At 41.2% G+C, this 23,238-nt stretch overlaps 1 protein-coding gene across 2 annotated transcripts in view; it reads left to right on the plus strand.

Moving 5' to 3' along the window:
• CLCN2 (chloride voltage-gated channel 2) overlaps nt 1–23,238 on the plus strand; it is a 684,072-nt gene that overhangs the window by 612,988 nt on the left and 47,846 nt on the right. Inside the window, exons 18-21 of one of the 2 annotated variants that reach the window (XM_082249904.1) lie at nt 4,304–4,412; nt 4,493–4,563; nt 4,769–4,834; nt 22,079–22,120. In XM_082249904.1, coding sequence (XP_082106030.1) covers nt 4,304–4,412; nt 4,493–4,563; nt 4,769–4,834; nt 22,079–22,120 — 288 coding nt within the window. The remainder of the gene's footprint in view (nt 1–4,303; nt 4,413–4,492; nt 4,564–4,768; nt 4,835–22,078; nt 22,121–23,238) is intronic. The other variant, XM_082249905.1, reaches the window with a different exon arrangement.

Genomic DNA, 23,238 nt, shown 5'->3' on the forward strand with positions numbered 1-23,238 from the left:
GACTTGGGGTGTTTAACTTCACAATTTATAACCCCGACTTCGGAAGGAGCACTCCCAGTCACCACCAGACAGCAGGAACGAGCTATGAATGCCTCACCCTCTCCAGATACCCAGATGACTCAATGTTTGGACTGGGAGCTGTTTAAGCCAGGTTGGGGAGGATGGCATGGAGCCTTTGGTGGCATATCTGAGCAGAAAACTTCTACCCAGGGAGGTCAGTTATGCCACCGTTGAAAAGTGTTTGGCCCTAGTTTGGGCGCTAAAGAAACTGCAGCCGTATTTGTATGGACATTCCTTTACAGTAATGACGGACCATAACCCACTTATTTGGCCCAACTGAGTAGCCGGAGATAACCCCAGACTGTTGAGATGGAGCTTGGCACTTCAGCCCTACAACTTCACCATACAATATCGGCCAGGGAAGCAGAACGCCAATGCTGATGGGTTATCCCGGCAGACAGAACTAGAGAAATAGATTCTACTAACCGGACATCCCCAAGCCGACCCGTTAGGGTCTAGGCGGGTATGCCGTCCCATGGAACTAAGGGGGAGCTATGTGACAAAATCTGAGTTTTGCCTGTAAGGGAGAGGGTTAGTTTTCAACAATGTCTCTCCAAGTTGCTCTGTGAGACCTGTGGCCTGTTGCCATAAAGTCTGTAACTACTAAATATTCAAAGCCATGCTAAGATGTGTACAGATACTAATGTCATCAGTTCAACCCTCTGTCTTCCATGAGCTTGAGTACGGCCGTCTGCAAGTTAATTGGCTCAGGTTGATTGAGCCATTGTCATCTGTTAAGAATGCTGCTTGTGATCGTCATTCCTTAGAAATGCTAATGAACTCACATTGGTGTGGTCATTCAACCCCTGACCTGTGTGTAGTAATTTGATGAGGAGGGGGATGGGCTCATGTGTGTATAAATTGAGTGTGTGTCTTTTTAATAAACAGTTTGTTTTATCCCATCATGAAGTCTGGACTGATGTGTGGGGGAATGGGGAGCAATTTTCACTTCTTGATGGTATTGTCACTGGGATTTCGGGAGAAGCTGCACGGATCTCTCTCATAGAGACTATAGGATCCGTTACAGCAACCTTTCAGGTTGTGATACTGGTGTCGCAGCGATAGTGTCATAAAAAAGTCCATATAAATCCATCAACGTGCAAATAGTGCTTCTGGGTTAATTCGGGTGCTCATCCCCTTGTGGTAATGTACTCACCACAAATCGCTCGGTCATCTGCAGTTCAATCAACCCAGCAGAAGCACTATTTGCACGTTGATGGATTTATATGGACTTTTTTATGACACTATCAGTTTTATTCTATTGTCTTTTGATTAGCACATGTTTTATGGAGTTTTAACATCATTGTCTAGAACACATTGTATGATTCACATCTGCATTTGCACTTTATATATATTGTCTACACAAGTTTTTATTGGTTTTAAATAGCAGCGCTGCGACACCAGTATCACATTTATTTAAAGGCACATGCACTTTAATTTGCAGCTAGCAGCTATTGCACGGTCACTCTAGAATGACAAGTACACTTATATTTATTTATACATTTATTCACTATTTGGATGATCGCACCATAAGTGCGAGGTTTATTTCACTGTTTTGCAACCTTTCAGGTTAATGGTGTTTTTACCTTTACTGATTTCACTGACTGACAGTTGGACTACCTACTAAAGTCTCAAGTTTGACTTAAATGGATTAGTCTGCTGCCCATCAGTTCAGCAGTGATGGATTTTTAGAGACTTATAAGGTTTGTCTCTTGCATAGGGTTTGATGTATGTTCTGATGCATAGGGCAGTTTGGCTGCTTGCCTGTGACATAAAGCAGGGTTTCTCAAACTTTTTTCAGTCAAGGCACCCTTTAACATTATGGACAGTCTCGAGGCACCCCATTCTAAAATGTAAAAAAACTATTCTAATAGTTTTACATAATGCAGCATACGCAGGACACCCAACGTTAGAGGTGATGTTTTCTTCCAAAGCAAATACACTCTTGCACACTGGTACTGACTAGTATTCCAATGTTTCTCTTCTCCCTCCATTTTTCAGTCAGCTAATATCACCCCAGTGCTAAGAGAGCGGGGCAGAGGAGGGTCAAACAAGTATGCTATGGAGGCAACAGACATTCTCCATATCAACTGATCACATCATTGGTGTCTAGAAAGACGTAATGGTGCATAATAAAAAACCCTTTGCTTTCTGTAACTAAAAGGCAGGCTTCATCCACCTGCTATCTGGTATACAATTTTTGATCAATTTTTAGACATTTTGCCAAGGCACCCTGAAGAAGCCTCAAGGCACCCCAGTTGAAAAAGGCTGACATAGAGGATACGTTTAAAGAATGCCATTAACTTTCCGTTTAAGGGAAGGCATTTATTTGCATACACACTTCACAGTGGTGTTCCTAATCCCGCTGGTTCTCAAAAAATGTACCTACTGCAGTGCAGATCTGTAGACCAGGCAAAAAGTCTTCATCCAATGCAGTTGTCATACCACATAGAGATCAGAGTCTGCCTCCCACTAGAACTGCAGATCTTGAACCATAATCCTTTTATAGTTTCTCTTCTTCACGTCTGGTGTGTCTAAGCCTCCATGTGTGTTGTTTTGGATAGTTTAGGCTTCACACACCCTGGGACCTTGGTTTTTCTGTGTTGATATGAGTTTGTTTTGAGGATATCTATCCCACCCCTACTTCTACTTCTTATAAAGAAGTCTGTTGAATTCAAGGATGATTGCACCCCTTACGTTGCCTAATTCTCCAAATAACTTTTTCAACCAAAAGCTCAACAAAGTTAAATTCCGAGTATTGAACTGGCTATATGAAGTCCTCCAGGGATGCTGATCTCCGCACTGACCATTTGACGCAACTTAAGCATAACCCCTCCTTTATATCTAGTTACACTAATCTTGAACCTTAGAAAACCTTCTCCAAGATCAATCAGTTTATAAATTATTGCACCTTGTGCAAAATGAAGATGCTGCTATCCACAATCTTCATAAATATGCTGTTTTCTCTCTGGACTATTTGGTCATATTTTTTCTGATTTACATCCGATTTCTTTCTTCTAATTACCTGTCTGAGGTTTATATTATTATTGGGGATTTCTCGAGGTATATTCTCTGCTTTATGAAGAAGTCTCAATTCTTCAGTTACCCCCCCCCCCCTTTTAATTTGGAGAGTCCACGTTTTGTGCAAGTCATCCTATTGAACCACCAAGTTTAGGTGGCTGAAATATAGATCTGCTTCAGACTGTACTACTCTGAAGTTCGGCAGGACAGCAAGTAAGTAATATTGCTACCCTGCCATGATTCCTCCCAGGGAATATTTATTGTGAAGGTCCTGTTATATAAAAGATTCATTCTTCTAACAGTATGCAGATATCCTTTGAGGAATAATTCTTACATAATTTTTTCTCTGCTTTTTTCCTTGTGGTAAAATGCCCTAGTGCTATCTCCAGGATTCCCACATTTCACTTAACAGCACAGGTCTTAGTCTTTCAGGTACAGTCTGCACTATTACTGCAATTGTATTCTTTCTAGGGCAGGTTTGACTTGTACTTGTTACACATCTTAAACTCCCTGGAGTGTTTGTTGAACACACTTTTTTTTTTTTTAATCTTTTTAATTCCTGCCTAAAACCTCATTTATACAGAGGTTGTTAATCATCCTACTCTCTCCCTAATGAAGGGCTCAGGGCAGTACAACCAAGTTTTTTCACTATTACAAGATAAATCAAGTTTTTGATATGATTCTTCCTTTTCCAGAAGTCAAGGGTTAGCCTACTGAGCTTCTAGTAGCCCCCCATTGGATATTCACTGCCTTTCCAGCAGTTGTCCAAATGTAGTGTTGCTTGCAGTTTCCTGCCTTGGCCAGGGAAATCTCTTTACTGATTAGTGGAAATGGAGGGCATCTTTTTATGCTAAGCTGTCATCTAGCAGTTCATTTGTGAGTGTTTTAAATTACTTTTTAGCTAATAAATGGTTCAGTTATTACTACACTTGAATGTGTTTTGCGCTGCTCTTTTACTGTATTTACTAGATGTTTTTGGAGTTTCTGCTCCACTCCTATCTAGCATTGGCTGCATCATCCTTCAGTAGTTTAGTGTTCGTTAATTAATGTTTAATCACAGGACGACCTCTGCCATTTTATTATATTATATACATGGGCATTTGTATATTTATGATGAAATTTACTATTCTCATTTTACCTTGGCGCTACATAATTGTTTGTGTCTAATGTAAATTATATTTTCAGCACACTAGAAACTCAAATATTTGATATTTGTTTTCAGATTGCCACAGAGGAATCCACATTTTCCCCTCCCAAAGCAATGGAGGCAAAGAAGCCCCTGAAGCCAGCTCTAAAGCGTAACCAGAGTGGCTTAACTGATTATTCCCAAGGTACTTAAGATTTATGCAGGTAAGTGTATATTTTGGCAGGGAAAGAGCATTGATTGATGTATGTTATTCTGTGTTTTCAGACGAATCTGATAATTCAGTAACAGCCTTGAAAAATATATTCTGTGCCAAAGATTTTAGTGAGGATGTAGAGGTAAGGCAACCTTTATAGAATGGAATGACTGTCGCATCACCTTTTACACATGTTCTCATAAATATGTTATCTCACTCAGCCAATCTAACCTGCTTTTGTCTCTGTGATGTTCCTTACATACTAACATTCCTTTGCTCTGCCATTTCATTGCATTGTTACTTACCATGCAGTCCTGCCATTTGTCTTCTGTTTTTGCTAACATAAGTCTTCCAAGACTCCTGCTTCCACTTCAAAAGCAAAAAAGAGCAAACGGATACATCTGCGTTTAAGGGTAAGTGAGCAACTAATCTCTTCTTTGTGCTTCTACATTGCATTGCATTTATGCCAGGGTATAAGGGAACGATAATGTTCACACCATCTTTGCGTGTATACAAATACATTTTAATAAACCAGGCTCACATGCATGGTTATTCCTGATTATGATAAATAATAATAATATAACTTTTCTTTTGTGGAGGAGTGCTTGGCAGTTTTCCTAATACATTGAAGACTATTTTCAATAAAGTTACCCATGTTTTGGTTCTTTTTTTAACTGTCAAAAAACAAAGTAAAATTTCACAAAAGGTTATATTTTATGTTTAATCTGTGTCTATCTAGCCAACTGCAGGCAAGCTTCAGTGAGATTTCCAGTACGGAAAAACAGTGATTTGGACCCCTGCATGTATTTACCTTGAGGATTACATGAACCTCCCCCCCCCCCCCACCTAAACTTAGTTCTGACTTTGATTTTGCTTGCTTCTGCCATTTCGGACAGTGCATCACAAAGAACATTAGTGGAACAATGCACATCTGTCAGAAAGGTGTGTTGGAGTGGCTTACAGCCAGGGTGGATGCAACCACATCACACCAATGCATGTAACGTGCACTTCCACTTGGTAGAACTGTAAATGGGCACCCAAACTCTCACCCACTGTTCGCAGTGGTACAAAAAGTACTTTTTTTTACCCCTAAACGCCTGCATGCGGTGGTATATGTGACATTTACATAGGATGCACCTAGTAGCATCCTCCCAGAATTCTTGTCACTGAAAGTGCACTGTGAACACTGTTTTTAGTGCAAATATCTATATTTTAGTGCAAATAGCTCTCTTGCAGACTGTATATACCAGTGTTACTGTTCAAATGGATCTCGATCTGTTAGATCATGTAAACCACAGTGGGAAGGTCTTGTGTTTGTTTTCAAGAGGACTTCATCTTAGCTTTTCAGAAGTGCAGTTTCATATTACATACAAAAGTGTGCCCTTTCCAGAATGGGTAAGTTTGTGAACCAGAATTTATTTTCTAAATAGTACAGTACAGGACACAGGCTGCTTTATGTCTTTACTATGGTTATATGCAGTCACTATAATGGAAAATTTGAAACTACGCCTGGTTCTTCACATGGAGAAATTATTTGTAATTCACGCCATGTGGAAAACGCCTGGGGTGGCTTGTAATGGTCCCTCCAGCACTAGACTGTGTGTGTGTTGTGCTCACCCTTGATAAAGCAGGGAAGCGCAGTGTGATTTGTTGTAAAGTGTTATATATGTCCAACGGTTCCTATTGATGATGTCCTTGAACAAAAGTTTTGCAGCAGTTTCTAAAGCCTCTGTTGCTTTCTCAAGCTCAGCAATGCATCCGTTGTTTGTGACTATTGTGGTTTGCCAAAACTCTGGAATTCTGGGTAAAGCGAATGGAGCACAACCCCAAGTTAATCTTGATGAATCGCTCAAAACCCAAGAAATGGGAGCTGCTCCTCCTTGTGCTACTTGCTGGATGGTTTGATGGATTCCTTGCCCAAAAACTCTCACTTGGATCTCATTTCAGTACAGTTGCACATGGTTCTCTGGCTGTGTAACTGGTCTGAAGAGGCAGTTTTTAAAAAAACGCTGTGGTGAGTCACTAAACACCTTTAATAAGGAAGTAATGGGCTAAAAAACACTCTTTCATTAGGAAGAATGCTAAGTCTACAGCCAGGTTTTCTGTTTCTGTGTTTTAGTGAATTGCTTTTGTCCCTCCCAGTACACGGCTTTGAAAGTCAAGTCCTCCCTTTTCCGCCTTTAGTATTGCTTTTTTTTGCCCATAAGTAAGAGCGGTACCTCTTTTGGACGATTGTACTGTTCACAAAGTACATCGCAATTGCAGGCAAGGCCATGATAATTATCTAACAATACAATGTCACTTGGACCAATGGTCCTTCATTTCTACATCATTGTTTAATGTTCTGTATCTGCAGAGAGAAACTCCTACTGGACTTGTTTTGGCATAGTATTTTTGCCTTTCTGCTCTTCTTGTAATTTCTAACAACAATAATCAAGTGAAAGAAAAAAGTGACAAAAAAACTCCCAACAAATTAAAAAGATTCAGCAAACCGCTCATATAAACCTAAGTGTCCACTTGTGATGATAACAAACAAAATGGTTTTTGAAAGTGTAAAAGTGTGTTCAAAGAAAAAAAAAAAAGTCAAGTCCTCCATTCAGCTCCATCGCATGTCCTAGCCAGCCAAATCTGGCACCAAATCCCCCTCACAATGAAGGGGCGTGCCCAATTTTTTTACAGTGAGGGGGTCATCTTTTAGCCTTTTCTTTTTGGACCTGTGGGTCCAGGGTGTGGTGTCCCAGGGAACAAGCTTGGACCCATAACACCGCCCTGCTTTATGCCCTCCATCCTTCCCTTTCTTTCTTTCTTTTTTTTTAAATTTAAAGATGCACAACAAATGACAAAGTAAACCGCAAGTGGCTGGTGTGCCGAAAAATAACAATACAGTCAACAGGGTAATAAACATCAATTTGTGAACATAAGCCCAATAGAACCTGCAAATAGGACTGTAAAGGGTTGGTATGTAAGGTTAGTAAAGTTTGAGACGTCTGACAAAATAGAATCTAACAATGGCTGAATAAAATGAACGGTACCAAGCCGTGACAATGTGCATCAATTTTTGTTCTTAAAAAAGGATATAAAAAAGAGAGGAGGGGGGGAGGGGGGGTTATGGGATGACCACTCTCTTTCTGGGAAAGAGGAGTCAGGTTGAGAAGAACCACTGCGGGGTCATCTGACAATGGGGTCATATGGAGTCAGACCACACCCCCAGAGCCGGCCTTCTGTGAGTGAATGCAGGGGCATTGCATGCTCTAAATTCTGCAGGGTGCCCAAACTTTTGCAGACGCCATATTTTTGTTTTCTGTAATTTTGAAAGTGTCAATGATGGAAATAAAATCTAACTTTTGTTGACATGTTATAAGAATGTCTAATCTGTAATTTGATGCCTTTTGGGGATTTTTCCATCTTTTCTTGGCTTCTTAATCCACATTAATACAAATTTTTACCTGGGGTGCCCAAACTTTCTATCACCACTGTACATGTCTGTGTTTAATAAAGATCCCACGGATATGGCACTTGTGTGCGGACTTCAAGGTAAGGGGATTCTCTACCGATCCCGAATTGGTAGAGAAATAATCATTCAGTGCACCAGAATGTCTGCTGTAATTTCCTAGTCTTTCAATAATGACTAATTTAGACGCCATGTCGGTGTACTCGCTTGTTGTTGTTGGGGGGTAACTTCTAATATAATTGGAGCTTGATCTGAAATTGCAATATGACCTATTTCAGCCTTAGAGATTAGAGGCATAGTAGAATTTTTGATAAGAAAGAAATCCATTCTGGAATAAGAGCCATGTGAGGGGGAGTAGTAGGTGTAATCTCTTTCCTGGGGATGGAAGATCTTCCAAATGTCCACCAGTTGATGTGAGTGGAGAAGATCCTTGAGGCGCATTCTACATCCTCTAGTGGTGGCAGTCAGTCGCGTAGAGGAGTCTTTGCAAGGGTCAATGGTCATGTTAAAGACTCCCCCCTAAGATAAGGGTCCTTTCACTGAAAGAATCGAGAGCAGAAAGAAAAGATATTGGTATTGGCTAGATACACTTTCGCCAGTGTGAAAGTTTGAGAATAAATTTTCCCTTTCAGCAGGATGAATCTGTTCTCTGGATCTCGGTACACATCTGAAAATTGCCAGGGGAGAGACCTAGCAATAAGAATGCTAGTTCCTTTAGATTTGGAGGAACAGGATGGGCTATGAAAGACTGTCAGAAAATTGTTGTTGTGAAGTTTGGGGATCTTAACTGCTCTGAAGTGAGTCTCTTGAAGAAATACTGTGAGCTCTCAATCTCCAGAGCTCCTTGAGGCAACTAGTTTGTTTCTCTGGGGAATTTAGCCCCTTGATATCCCAAGAAATAATCTTCATGTGCATGGCTAGTGTTGCTTTAGTAAGTTTTTAACACAACCTCCAGAGACGGGGGAGTAGGAACAAGGGTATTAGGAGAAAAAAAAAGGGGGGAGGGAAAGGTGTCAACGACGGCTTAGTTAAGCCTAGGGTATGTAACGAAGGGCGGGGGGGGGAGAGTTAAACAGGGAGGGAAAGGAGGAAAAAGGTAAATGAAGCTAAGGCTCAAAAGAGCAGGTCTACTGCCACCAGGGCAGAGAAGGCCTAGGTCGGGGAGCAGTAAGGCACTTTCAGAGGAAGAACCCCGACCCAAGGGGTCCACTCCCCACCAGCCCAAATGAAAGAGACCTAAAACCATAACAGATTAACTTGAACATACAAACATTTCTTCCAACACAAGAACTGGTAAATGACCAAGCCAGAAGTCCTGTAGCAAGATTTGGATAGGCGGCCCATTAATATTCTTTCTGTTTGAAATGCCCACCTAAAGAGAAATAAGTATTGTCCTCGAAAGTCCCCTCCAGTTCGACATCTAGGGAAGGTCAAGGGGCCCTGCAAGGGCAAAACCATCTGTGGCTATGAAAACAAACATTGGTATATCATTGCAAAGGTTAAGCATATACAAACATGACAGATGAATAGGGTTAGGTAATACAATCGCATTATTCCTAACATAACAATCCCACCAGTAGGGTTAGCCATCCAAGGTCCCAACTACGTGGGGGGAGGCAATTCTGCTTCAACGTGCAGGTCATCCCGTCGGGGACCAACAATGTGCCCAGGGAGCGATTATCACTCACCGTGAACAAACCTGAAAGAGTAGGTAGATTAGAGTGCCTTCTCTGTGCCCTTCAGCAAAGCACCCCACATAGATCTCTCTATATTGTTTAGATGTAGTACATGCATTCTGAGTTTCTTGGACTCTTTGTCTTGCCTGCAGGCTCTCAAAAGGCTGTCCTGTTCTTGTTCCGCCAACTGTAGGCGAATTGGGCAGATTTTCACTAAGGCATACACCTTGAAGAAAAGGAAATCCTCCTTTCTGTGTTAAGTGTCACGGGCACTTCAGACCAGCCAGACATACTGTCTCAAGGTCCAGTCTACCATCCTGCTTCACAGTTGCTGGCTTTATTGGCTTGACTGTTGAATCTTGAGAGAGTGAGGTATATCTGACCCCATTATTCCTATGCTACTTAAAACTCGGAAACTGATTGCTCGCAAGATCTATCGTATTTTGAAGGCTTACTTCGTGTGATGTGAGGCAAGTCTTAGCATTGATCATTCTCCATCAGGGACTGGTGGCCGCTCATTCTCTGATAAAGGCCTTTGTTCAGGCCCTCCTTGTAATCTCAAATTTATTATTTCAGCCCCCTAGACATCTTTCCTACGATATCCTCCCTTTAAAGCACATTTAGCATATTTCCTTGGCTGTCCTTACCCGTATGTTTTCCTCATGGCTATCACATCAATTAGATGAGTCTCAGAATTGGTGGCCTTATCCTGTAGCTAACCCTCACTGTTCTCTGTAAACACAAGGTGATTTTGAGACCTCTGGCCTCCTTTCTCACTAAGGGAGTTTTCTCCTTCCACCCTAATCAGGACATTGTCCTGCCTTCTCTTTGCCCTGCACCAAAGCACCCCAGCCAGATCTCTCTATATTGTTAAGATGTAGTGCATTGTGAGTTTCTCTTGGATTCTTTGTCTTGCTTGCAGGCTCACAAAAGGGCTGTCCTTTTCTCTGTTCCACCATCTCTAGGTGAATTGGGCAGGTTTTCATTAAAGCGTAGACCTTGAAGGTTGGGAAATCATCCTTTCCCTGTTAAGGCTTACTCTTCTCATTCAGAGTCAATGCCTTTTGTTTTTTTTTTTTTAGCACCAGGCATCTGTTTCTTAGACTTGCAAGGCTGCTACTTGGTTCTCTGTTCAGTTTTTTCCTATTTCCATAATTGGGATGTGGTGTCTTTGGGTTCTATTTCCAGACAAAATTTCCTACTCTCTGTTCACACGTTTTTGAAGTTTTATAAGGTAGATTTTCAGGCTTCTGCTGATGCCAGGTTTCGCTGTATGGTGCTTCAAGCTTCTGTTTGACTTTGGAACCTGTTTCTCTTGTTTTGGGCCTATTGACATTGTTTCCTTTTCTGCCCACCCCTCAGTTGTTTTACTTGGGAACGTCCCATGGTCATGACTTAAAAGGGCCTGTGTCCTGTACTATACAATTAAGAAATAGAGAAATTTTAGCTTGCCTGTAAAATAATTTTCTTGGACACAGTACAGGACACCCTACCCTTTGTCCTGGCATTATCCTCTTATTGGCTGTCCTAAAAACTTTGTTTGCCAATGTCCTTTCCTGAGGATGGCAACGTAACCATGGTCAAGGTTTATAGAGGTAATAATCTCAAAACCAAAGATGTAATATATTGCAACTCACCAATCCTTCGATGTGGTGACTGCATTAGTTTTTTACCTTTTTTTTTTTTCTGTTTTCACCTGACCATAACATTCACTCTGGATAAAGGAGCACAGGGACACCTTTGGACAGCAGCGTTGTCCGTATGGGGTATGAGGAGTTTTAGATGAACCGGCAGATTTAGATACACTAACAAATTAAAGCCAGGCTCCAGGCCAAATTGCAGTTACAGCAACAGTTTTTTTATTTTGGGATAAAGGTTTTACATAAAAGTTGATCTGTCAACCTGTCAGTGCTAAATTGTTTGTCTCAACATTCTTAACTGATACATTTGTCGAAGAGCTTGTTCTGTTGAAAAACAACAGACTTACTGGACAGATCATCAGATGAAAATAAAGGAAAGAAAGCCTAAAAAAGAAAAGCAGCCATAACATCTAAGAGTTGGTAAGCTGCAATATAATGTTCTCAACAATGAAAATTTGCAAAACGTCTGCGCTTAGACTATGGAATGTTAAATGGACAAGCGGCCAGCACTAATTTGTTGATTACAAATACCAGTAATAATATCAAAGATCTAGCCAGAGTGCAGTGCTAAGGTGAAATATAAATAAAACATTCATAAATGTCCAATAAAGATGATTAGTTGATAGCATAGAAACCCCACACCAACTTCTATGCGATAGATGTACACACACACCCAACATCACAGTGATGAGGCAAATCTGCTTACCAGAAGAAGTAGACACACAAGTTTTATAGAAAAGGCTAAATAGGCAATGTTGAAAATATAAGCCAGATATAAATCAAAGCTTCATCTGAATCCCAAGCGATATCCTCTCTTCTGTGAATCACTGCCTTGCCATTGGAGATGCATCAAACACTTCCAAAAAGACATGCACCTCCAGCGATACAATCATCGAGTTCCTGCAGATAGAGGAACAAGAGAACATATTTTTCATGTTGCCTATTGAGGATTTGCTCTGGTCTCAGGCTTACAGATTCACAGATTTGTGATTTGTGGCGAAGACCAATATTCAATGAATACGGATTGGAACGGATGTGATTTCAAGCTCTCTCATCCCTCGGGGAAAGTGTTATTGGGTAAAGTGAAACTAACTTCCCTTAAACAAAAAATCACAAGAAGGTAGTTTTTGGCAGAAGAGATACACAATAGGGTTGATTTACTAAAATTAGAGAGTGCAAAATCTGGTGCAGCTGCGCATAGAAACCTACCAGCATCCATTTTTTTTTTTGTCTTCGCTTTATTGAACAAACTGAAATTAGAAGCTGAATGGCTAACATGCAGAGCTGCACCACGTTTAACACTCTAAGCCCTGGTTCACCCCAGTGCTACTTGTCATGGGACTTGGCAGTTCAAAGACGCATGACATTCGCAGCCCATTTGCGGCAATGAATCTGTTCCCAGCGACTTTGAAAAAGGTTCTTGCACTATTTCTGTGTGATTTGTATTGACACCCGTTAAAGGAAGTCGTACAGATGTCAGCCAGCCGCACATGAAATCGCACTAATAGTCAGCTTTGAAGTTGCGCTGAAGTAGCAAGACTTCAAAGCCACACTGGTGTAAGCCATGGCTCAATATTAGGAAATCAACCCTATGTCTCTTGGCCAAAAAAGTATTTTCTCCAGCCCCTGATGATTTTTTGCTTTCTGTGTAAAATGCATGACCATCTTGGATCTGTTGTCTGCTTGCCAGGTGCTGGGGAGTATCTCCTGCGCTTATAGCAAAGAAGGATTTGGCTTTGGGCGCAATTCTGCCTTTAGAAAAAAAATTCTGCTTGTAGTGATACATAAAGACTTGTACATATCACACACTTACAGAAAAGTTTTGCACAACATATAGTGGATATAGAAAAGAATCACCCCCCTTTAATATAATCTCATTTTGTTGCTTTGCAGCCTGAAATGAGGACAGATAGTTTTTTGTTTTATCCACCTCTATTTACTCAGTGCAACTTATAACATCCAAGTGAAAGATGTAAGACCAACATGTCAGGAAAAAATAAAAGAAATTCAAAAAAAGAATCACTGGGTTAGAAAAATGATCACCCCACTTGTGTCAGTATTTTGTTGAACCACCTTTTGTCTTAATAAAAGAGGAGTAAGCAATAAATTACCCACTCACCCAGCGCTAATAAGATAATTTTTTTTGATAGGAGCCGCTATAAATAAAATCAATATCAAAAAGGTGTGAATAAGACTCTTGGCTGGAATGCCTAAACACACTAGCAGCGCTCAACTGAATGATACATAAATATTACTGTATAAAACCATAAATACATGTATAAAAATATGTATAAAAATTAAATGTATAAAACACTGTCCTTTAAATGTGATAAAAATCCACTTAAAAATTGCACAGAGGCCTGTAAAGTTCATATTAGTTCATGCGATTCCGGACACAAATGCAATTCACCACGGTGTTAGCTTGGACAAGGCTGGACCACCATCACCACACCACAGACTTGTCCCCCTAGTAGTGAACACTCACCGGACCCAAGACTTTGAAAAGCCTTGTCATGAACCCAGTTGCTTCTGTTCGGCAGTGGAGATAATCAATAAGGCTCTTATTAACATCCACCGGAATCCAAGGAACATACACACTCAAACATGGGCCTCAGCAATTCATAAAGGCAGCAGTGGCGATCAGACCATGTGAAGCAGAGAGGGGACTAATAGTGTAATTCCGCAAAGAACACTTTATTAATGACACCCCATTCCCCATACAATTGCACTCGCATATAATCAACTTGATAGCAGCATAAACAGTATGTAATTCGTTGGCGTCTAATGTTCATCGGTAACTCACCGCTACGTGTACAGGACAGCGGGTACCCGGACATAGACTTCCGACGTGACAACAGATGATTGCGTGCTCACGCCCTTACATGTTTCGTAACTCTGGACTTCTATGGAGGGCGCCTTTTGTCTTACTTACAGTCTTTAGTCTGTTGAGATATGTCTCTAATAACTTTGCACATCTAAACTTCACATTATTTGCCCACTCCTCTTTGCACAACTGCTCAAGTTCAGTTAAATTGGATGGAGACCGTTTTGTGGACTGCAGTTTTCAAGTCATTCCACAGATTTTCAGTGGGGTTTAAGTCTGGGCTCCAACTAGGCCATGCAAGGACATTCCTATTTTTGGTCCTTCAACCATTGTGTGGTCATTTATGCTGTGTGCCTTGGGTCATTGTCATATTGGAAGGTAAATCTTCTTCCCATTGACAACTTTCTGGCAGAGAGCAGCAGATTTTCCTCAAGAATTTGAAGGTATTTTGGCCTGTCTATTTTTCGTTCTATCCATGTGCTCCAGTCCCTGCTGTACAGAAACACCCTCATATCAGGATATTATCACCTCCATACTTTACTGTAGAGGGTTTTATTTGGATGGTGAGCTGTATTGGATTTCCACCAGACATAGTTTTATATGGATTTTTCTTACAGCTTACCTGTAAAATCCATTTCTTGGAGTACATCATGGGATACAGAGCCATATTGGTTATACGCCACCTATAGGTGAATGCACACTGGCAACCAATCAGACAGGAAGTCCCCTTATATAACCCCTTCTACACAGGAAGTACCTCAGTTTTGTAGCAAGCAATAAACATCCTATACAAGAGGGATGGGACCTCTGTGTCCCGTGATGTACTCCAAGAAATGGATTTTACAGGTAAGCTGTAGGAAAAAATCAATATTTCTTTATCATACATCACGGGACACAGAGCCATATTCATTACCATATGGGACGTCCCATAGCAATGCACTTGAGGGGGACACCATAAATACCGCCATCAGACCACAAAATATCTACATAGCTGCCTGCAGAACACTGCAGCCAAATGCAGACTCCTTCTGGGTCCTAACATCCACTTGATAGAATCTAGTAAACGTATGCACCGACAACCAATTAACCGCCTTGCAAATCTGAGCCATAGAAGCTTGATGGCGAACTGCCCAAGAGACACCCACTCCTCTGGTAGAGTGTGCCTTTCCTGGAAAAAGTGGAACCTTCCCTTTCAAACCATAAGCCTGGATAATAGCCTTGCGAATCCATTGAGAAGTTTTAGATGTAGATGCTGCCTGTCCTTTCCTGGGCCCTTCTGGAAGCACAAACAAAAGCTCAGCCTTACGAATCTGAGCTGACCTTTTCAATTAAATCTTAAATGCACATACTACATCAAGAGAATGTAGTAACTTTTCCTCCGCTGATCTGGAAAGAAGGAAGACCGTTTCATGTCCTGATTCCAATGAAAACCGGCACTCTGCCTTAGGCAAAAAACTTGGGTGTGGACATAGAATCACCCTATCTTGATGTAAAAATCAAAAATGGCTCTTTACAAGAAAGATCTGCTAGGTCTGATACTCTTCTGGCTGAAGTTATCGCAATCAAAAACAACATTTTCTGGTCACAAGAACCAGGGGAATATGGCTCAAAAGGCTATTTCTGTAAAACTGCCAGCACGAAATTTAGATCCCAAGGACACAATGGTGGCTTCACTGGTGGAAACATACCTAATACCCCTTGAATGAAGGTTTGAACCAAGGAATGTAAAGCGATCGGTCTCTGGAAAAATAAAACTATTAGGCTAAAATTTGACCCTTAATAGTGCCTAAGGCTAATTTCATATCTACCCCTACTTGCAAGAAGGCTAGAATTCTCCCAACAATATATTTGCGGGGATTCCATTTCCTGGCCTCACATTAGGTAATGTAAGATTTCCAAACTCTGTAAAAAAAAATGCCTCTAGAGACTGGTTTTCTAGCATTTATCAGGGTAGAAACTGCAGGGCCAGATATACCCGCTCTTTCAAAAACAAGGCGGTCAAATTTAGAGACTGTAAAGCAGGGTGGAATATCAGACCTTGAGAGAGCAGTTCTGGACACTGTGGAAGAATCCAAGGCCTTGCTACTGCCAATTTTGTTTGTGAATTTGTGCATACCAAAACCACCTCCGCCATGCTTGAGCTACCAGGATTACTGGTTTCCCCTCTAGCTGGATTCTGCATAACCGACGCGGCAGCAGCTGAACCAGGAGGAAAGGCATAGATCAGGGAAAACTCCCAAGGAGTCACCAAGGCATCTACTCCAACTGCGAGTTGATCCCTGGTACTGGACACAAATCTCTTCAACTTGTTGTTGAACCAACCTGGATGCCAAAAGATCTACATCTGGGACCCCCCAGCGTTGGCAGATCAATGCAAAGATCTCGGGTGTAGGGACGATTCTCCCAGAAACATCTGTTGACGACTTAGAAAACTGGCAGGCAGACTTTCTATTCCTGGAATGGAAAGCGCTGATAGGCATGGAACAAATTTTTATGCCCAGGATAGGATGATATCCACCTCCTTCTGGGCTGACTGACTTTTGGTGCCTCCCTGATGGTTTATATAAGCCACAGCTGTGGCATTGTCGGATTGTACCCTGACAGGGTAACCTCGAAAGTCTGGACTTCCAGTGCTTTAAAGCCCGACAAACTGCTCAGATTTCCAAGCCATTGATGACCCCAGACCACTTTCCCTGGACAGTGGCTTCCTCCAGAACTGTTCCCCAGCCGGAGAGACTGGCATCTGTAGTCACTACTTTCCAGATTACTAGAAGAAAGGAATTCCCTTTCTCCAAATTTCTGGTCATCAACCACCACCTTGGACTCTGACGTACTCTTGGTACCAGAGACATGCACCAGTCTAGGGACTGGACCTTTCTGGTCCATGGTGATTGAATGTTTTTCTGTAAAGGTGTGGCATGGAATTGAGCATAGGAAACTGCTCTGAATGAGGACACCATCTTCTCTAATAACCTCATGCAAAGACATACCGAAAGGATACTTTTGCCTTCTTACAGATCTAACCAGATTCTTCAGGTCTGTGACCTTTCTTGATGGCAAGAATATCTTTGCCTGTATTGTGTCCACAAGGAAACCCAGATATTCCAGACCCTGGACCGGCTGTAATGCTGACTTTGCCAAGTTCAGAATCCAGCCCAGACATTCTAAGAACTGAACTGTCTGGAAAACATTCCGGCTTAGACCTGAAGCCAATCGATCTATTAGTAATAAATCGTCTAGATATCCTATCACTGATATTCCTTGAGACCTTAGAGCTGCCAATACTGGAGCTAGGATCTTTGTGAACACTCTGAAACAAACTGGAAATTACGGTTTTCTACTGCAAAGCATAAAAACCTTTGATGGGCCTCAAAAATAGGCATCTGAAGGTATGCATCCTTGATTTCTTTGGATGCTAAAAATTCCTCTTCCTGCAGGAAGGCCATAACTGAGTGAATTGACTGAATTGAAAGTACGAATGTTTTAGAAAATGGTTTAGGGCTTTGAGATCCAGAATAGATCTCACGTTTTTGTTTGGCTTTGGGACTACGAAAAGGTTTGAGTAAAAACCCCTGAATCTTTCATCCTCCGGGACCTCTGTAATCACTCTTTGAGACCTTAAATGGTCCAGAGCCCGAAAAGGAGATCTTCTTTTTAGAGGATCTGCAGGTATGTTTGACTTTACAAACCGAGGATGCGGGAACACCCGAAATTCCAGTTTGTATCCCTGCGAGATAGTGACAAAAACCCATTTGTCCTGAATTATTTCTACCTAGACCTTGGAGAACCATAGCAGCCTTCCAACCCCCCCCCCCCCCCACACACACACACACACACACCCGATTGAGTGGGGGGCGCCTGTTCACAAGGTAGGCTTAGAGGTAGACTTGGTAGATCTCTGGGCCCAGGGGTTCTTCTGCCCTTGACCTGAAGGCTTAGCTCTAAATCCAGACAGCTGGGGCCATCGCAACTGCCTGGGATTAGAAGCACTGGGAGTCTTAGTACTAGTAATCTATGTTTGCTTTTCCTCTTAACAGGTAGTAAGGCACTCTTCCCCCCCCCCCCCCTGACACCTTTTGAATATATTTATCCAGATCATCGCCGAATAGGCATTCTCCAATAAAGGGAAATCCAGCCAGCAACTTTTTACACGGTAGTTCTGCAGACCAGATTTTTAGTCATAGGACTCTGCGCATATGCACTGTTAAAAGAGCAAACCGTGACATTTGTTGTATGGAGTCTTTCCCCACAAATAGAGCTTTCTTTTGGTGGTATTTGATCACCTGTGCGATTTTTAATTTTTGCGTTATAAACAAAAAAAGAGCGACAATTTTGAAAAAAAAAAACGTTTCACATTCAGCTATATAACATTCCCCAAAAAAAAAAAAATTAGAAAATCAAAATCTTTTAACATTTTAGGCCAATTTGTTTTCTGCTACATATTTTTTGTAAAAAAAAATCGCAATAAGCGTATTTTGATTGGTTTGCTTAAAAGTTATTGCGTTTACTAACTACGGGAAAGATTTATGTAATTTTTATTCTTTTTTTTTTTTTTTTTTTTTACTAGTAATGGCGGCGATCTGCGATTTTTTTGCAGTACTGTGACATTGCAGCGGACAGATCGGACCCCTAACTGACATTTTTGACACTTTTGGGGGGACCAGTGACATTACTACAGTAATCAGTGCTATAAATGTGCACTGTTACTGTAATATTGACACTGGCATGGAAGGGGTTAACTCTATGGGTTATCAAAGGGTTAAATGTATGCCTCATGCTTACTGACATGTGGGGTTGGGGATTCTGTGACAGACAGAGATCGCAGGTTCAGCTATGCTGAATCCTGTGATCTCTCCCTGTCTGTCACTGAGAAGATCCGCCTGCTTTGTTTACATAAGCAGGCGGGTCTTCACACACTTTCCACGGCGATCGGGGAAGAGAGGCAGCGGGAGTGAGCCTCCGCCGGCGTGCGTGCGCCGCCGAGACCACTAGGAGTCCAGCGACATAGGTCTACGTTGCTGGACCAGGGGAGCCGCACTGCCGCAGTAGGATTACTGTCGGCAGTCAGCAAGTGGTTAAGAGCATCCATTGCAAAACCTAAAGTGCGAGGTAGATCTGTCAAATCTTCCACAGACTCTCCTTGAAAAGGAACCGTCCTAGAAACTCGCTTAAAACGGTCTTTTAAAGACTGACAAACTCCTATAGCTGCTACTGTCACAGACCCTGCAACAGCAAAGAAGGCCTTTAGTATATAAGATATAGGTAAGTAAATGGACATAATTGTGTGATGAAATTTTGCACCCTTGGAAGTGCTTACTATCTGTATAATGCTTGAAAGTACCGGTGGGGAAACAGTCCCAGTCTTGATCCGATTGTTCTGATTGGGGTTTGTAGCATAATCTTTTTTCTTCTTCTTTAAAAAAAAAAAGATACTTCACTGTGACCATCACCTTTAAGACACTGGTGGAAAAAAAGGTACTTCCTGTAGGAGGGGTTATATAGGGGGGCTTCCTGTCTGATTGGTTGCCAGTGTCCATTCACCTATAGGTGGCGTATAACCCATATGACTCTGTGTCCCATGATGTACGTTAAAGAAAATTACATTTTAGTCTCATCTGACCATAGCATCCTTTTCCATGTGGCCTCAGAATCTTCAAGGTGCATTTTGACAAAGCCCAGTCATGACTGCCTGTGGCCTTTCATGAAGAGTGGCTTTTTTTCTTGCAACCCTCCCATACAAGGCACATTTGTGGAGAATTTGTGATATTGTTGTCACATGCACTCAGTGACCACTCTTTGTCATAAATTCCTGTAATTGCTTCAGAGTTCCTGTAGGCCTCTTGGTAGCCTCTCTGACCAGTTTCCTTCTGGCTCTTTCATCCAGTTTGGAGCGACGGCCTGATCCAGGGAGGGTTTGTGTTGTATCAAATACCTTCCACTTCTTAATAATAAGGCTTCACTGTGCTTCTAGGCATTGATGAAGCCTTTGAATATTTTGTATCCATCTCCTGTAAAACCAAAACAAAAAAGTCTGGCGCTCAGGGACGCAGACCAATGTTCCCTCCATGATGATCAGGCAGGGGGCCATAGAGCAGCTATGTGGGAAATCTGGAGCGGTGCTGAAAAGCAAACAAACACACCAAAAAAAGCGCAGAATGGACCCACTGATGTGAGCTATGGTACCCGTAGAATGGTTGAAAAGAAGAGAAAATGTGCAATACAAAAGGTCAAATGTGTCCAAATTGAACAAAAAACTAGGAGCTAAAGGATACTGTGCACATCTAACTCCTCATTCAACCCATTGGGGGTTAAAGAGGCCAATTTGTAAATCCAAAAGGATTCTCGCCTTCATAGCAGAGAGAACCTCTCCTTGGCAGTGAGGGAGCCTGTGGGTATAAACTATATGGCTGTCACCCTTAAGCTTTTTTGTATTGCAAGTATTCTCTTCTACGGTATCTCTCCCCCCTTCCCCCCCCCCTCCTTTTTTGTTTTTGTTTTTATTATGGTCATCTTTTTTATTTTAACTGTTTCTTCCAATTGTGCTTTTTAAGCTTGTTACATAATTATTGTTTTTAGCATGATTTTATGATTATAAGGTTTATAACAAAACCAGCCAGGACTGTGATGCGATAGTTTATACGTAAAAGAGTTGTGGCTTGTTTGTTAAAATCCAACATATACCACGGCAAGCCCCTATTTAAACCCCATTTTCTGTATAAATCACGTGACTTGACAAAGGGCCATGCCCAAAACGTGTCGTCAGGACAACAGGTACCCTCCCTGGCATCTCTCCCTCCCACCTGTGTTTCACCTGCGGCTCTAACCTCGCTTCAGACGCCGATTCCTCGAGTGTATGACGTCCCACCCGGGCTGGTTCTCCGCTGTTCACAAAGCCGCTTGTCGGCTCCGTCATCCTCCGCAGCGTGACTGCTTCTTGCCTCATATTCAGACATTTCCCCAGCCTACTATGGTGGTGTTCTCCCCCTCTGTGCTTTCTCCATTCGCCAATCATCACACGCTGGAGAATATCACGGCAGTCTTCACTGCAACACCGTCCTTTTTGGTGGAGCTACCACTTACAGCACGCTAGAGGAGATCCATCCTGTGAGTCTTTGCCTTGTATTGGTTCACCAGTATGTTTGAGGGGAGCTCTGCACTTTTTACCCTTGTAGTTTTTATCATTGACACATTGTTCCCAATAAACTTTTCATTGTTTCATAATTTACGCTGGTGTCATCAACAATGACTACTCTGCACATAGTTGCCATCCATAATTCACGTCAGTGAGTCTCCATTCAGCGCTTTTTTGTGGTTTTGTTGGTGTGTTTGTTTGATCTCCTGAATTGTGCCTGTTCACAACCTTATCCCAGAGATCTTATGACAGTGCCTTGCCACCCATAGTTGTTTGTTTGCTTTGGTTTCACTACCAGAGACTGAAATGCTCCAGAAAAGCTACTTCCATGCTGAGCTAATCAAAATGATCTAAGCTTATCACAGTTGAAAGTCAAATGGTTTTGTGTGTCCTTGTGAAGGTAATTAGCTACACCTGATTGAGTTTACAAGTCATTTTTAGGAAGGGGGGCTTCATTCTGTGATTCTGTTTTTGAATTTCTTTGTTTTTTTCTGACATGTTGGTATGTTATCTTTCAGTCAGTTGTTCTAAGTTGCACTGAGTAAATACAGATGGATAGAACAAAAATGGTGTATGTCTTCATTTCAAAATGTGATTAGTTTTAAAGGGGTGTGATACTTTTCTATACCCGTTGTGCATATACAGCAGAGAAAGGCAGATAGCTTATAGAGGTGCAAATATATAGATAAACTAAAGTACCATCCATTTTTTGTTAAGTCAAGGAACCGCAAACACAGTACAGACATTCATAGCAAACCACCAATTATGTGTCCTCCTTCTTTGTTAATAAAAAAATGCTGAAATCTGATTTATTGTTCTTTATCTCTGCACACTATGGCTGTATTTCCTGTCTTATTAAATGAGCCCCATTACACTGCCTTGTTAAATTACCATGTTAGCATACACTGTAATATTGACATATATTGTCCTTTAGGGTGAAGATATGGATGAGATAGACACTATGTCACCATCACAGGTGAGTTTTCCAGTTAATGGCTTCTATTAACCTGGCAGATGCTAGGAGTCACAAGAAAAAAAACCTGATTTAATTTGCATTGTACATTTTTTTTTTTTTCATACAACAAAATAAGTAAAATTAAATTGTTTTCTTGAGTTAATTCTTGCGCTAATTAGCCTAGCAGATACATTTTGATGTCCGAAGCTGATTATGCATTGGTTTTACATTTTAGGCTTCTTTCTGCATAATGCCACTTCCAATACCAGACAAATGTTGTCATATCACATCAATGCCAACATTTTACAGTAACTTCTGGGGACACTTGGAGACATTATTGTTTGTCATAATCTAATGCAAAAGACCACGGAGTAATTCATTCCCAAATATTGGAAATTATTATTTTTTTCTGCATTAAAGATGCTGCACCTCAATTCATCAATGCTGAAACAGAAACCTGTAAAAAGGGATGAATAATCTAATTTAAGCAATAGTAATCAGTTAATCTTAAATAAATATTAGCAAGTTTATTATGTGGTGTTCTGTCATGAAAAACAGGGATATTTCAAGAAACCACAATTACTGGAGATAAAATTTCCAAGGAAAATATAGGATTGTTCCTGGATATATGAAACTGCGGCACTAGTGTAGGAAATTAAAGGGTCAGTCCACCCAAAAAAGATTTTTACATTTTTGGTAGATGTTGGAGATGTGTGTTTGAATTTCTGGGTCTGCATATCTGCTGTGCCACTATCCTAGCTGGGTTTTGTATTTATTTTATTTCAAGGAGAATAAAAAGGGAGATTTCTGGAACACCCACATCTCCAAAGTGGACAGGAATTATAACTCTATCAAAAAAGCCTTAGGTTTACTCGGGCTGTCATGTTCCACCTATAACTAAAATTTCATTCAAACATTGTGAACATTGTGCAGCTAGAATAAAGTTCAGCTATTTGTTATGTACTTTAGCTGCAGCTACTCTAATGGGAGTGTTATTGTGGCTTATGATTACTATAACTTACATTGTAAGATATATGCATTGTATAACTCAAATATATTTTACATTTGTATGTTAGAGATGTAGCTAGATTGTTTGACATAGCCAAAAGTGACTGTCTTGTTTTGCCACACAACAATCC

This window comes from Pelophylax lessonae (assembly GCF_965119305.1).
Source record: "Pelophylax lessonae genome assembly, chromosome: 3".
NCBI lineage: Eukaryota > Metazoa > Chordata > Amphibia > Anura > Ranidae > Pelophylax > Pelophylax lessonae.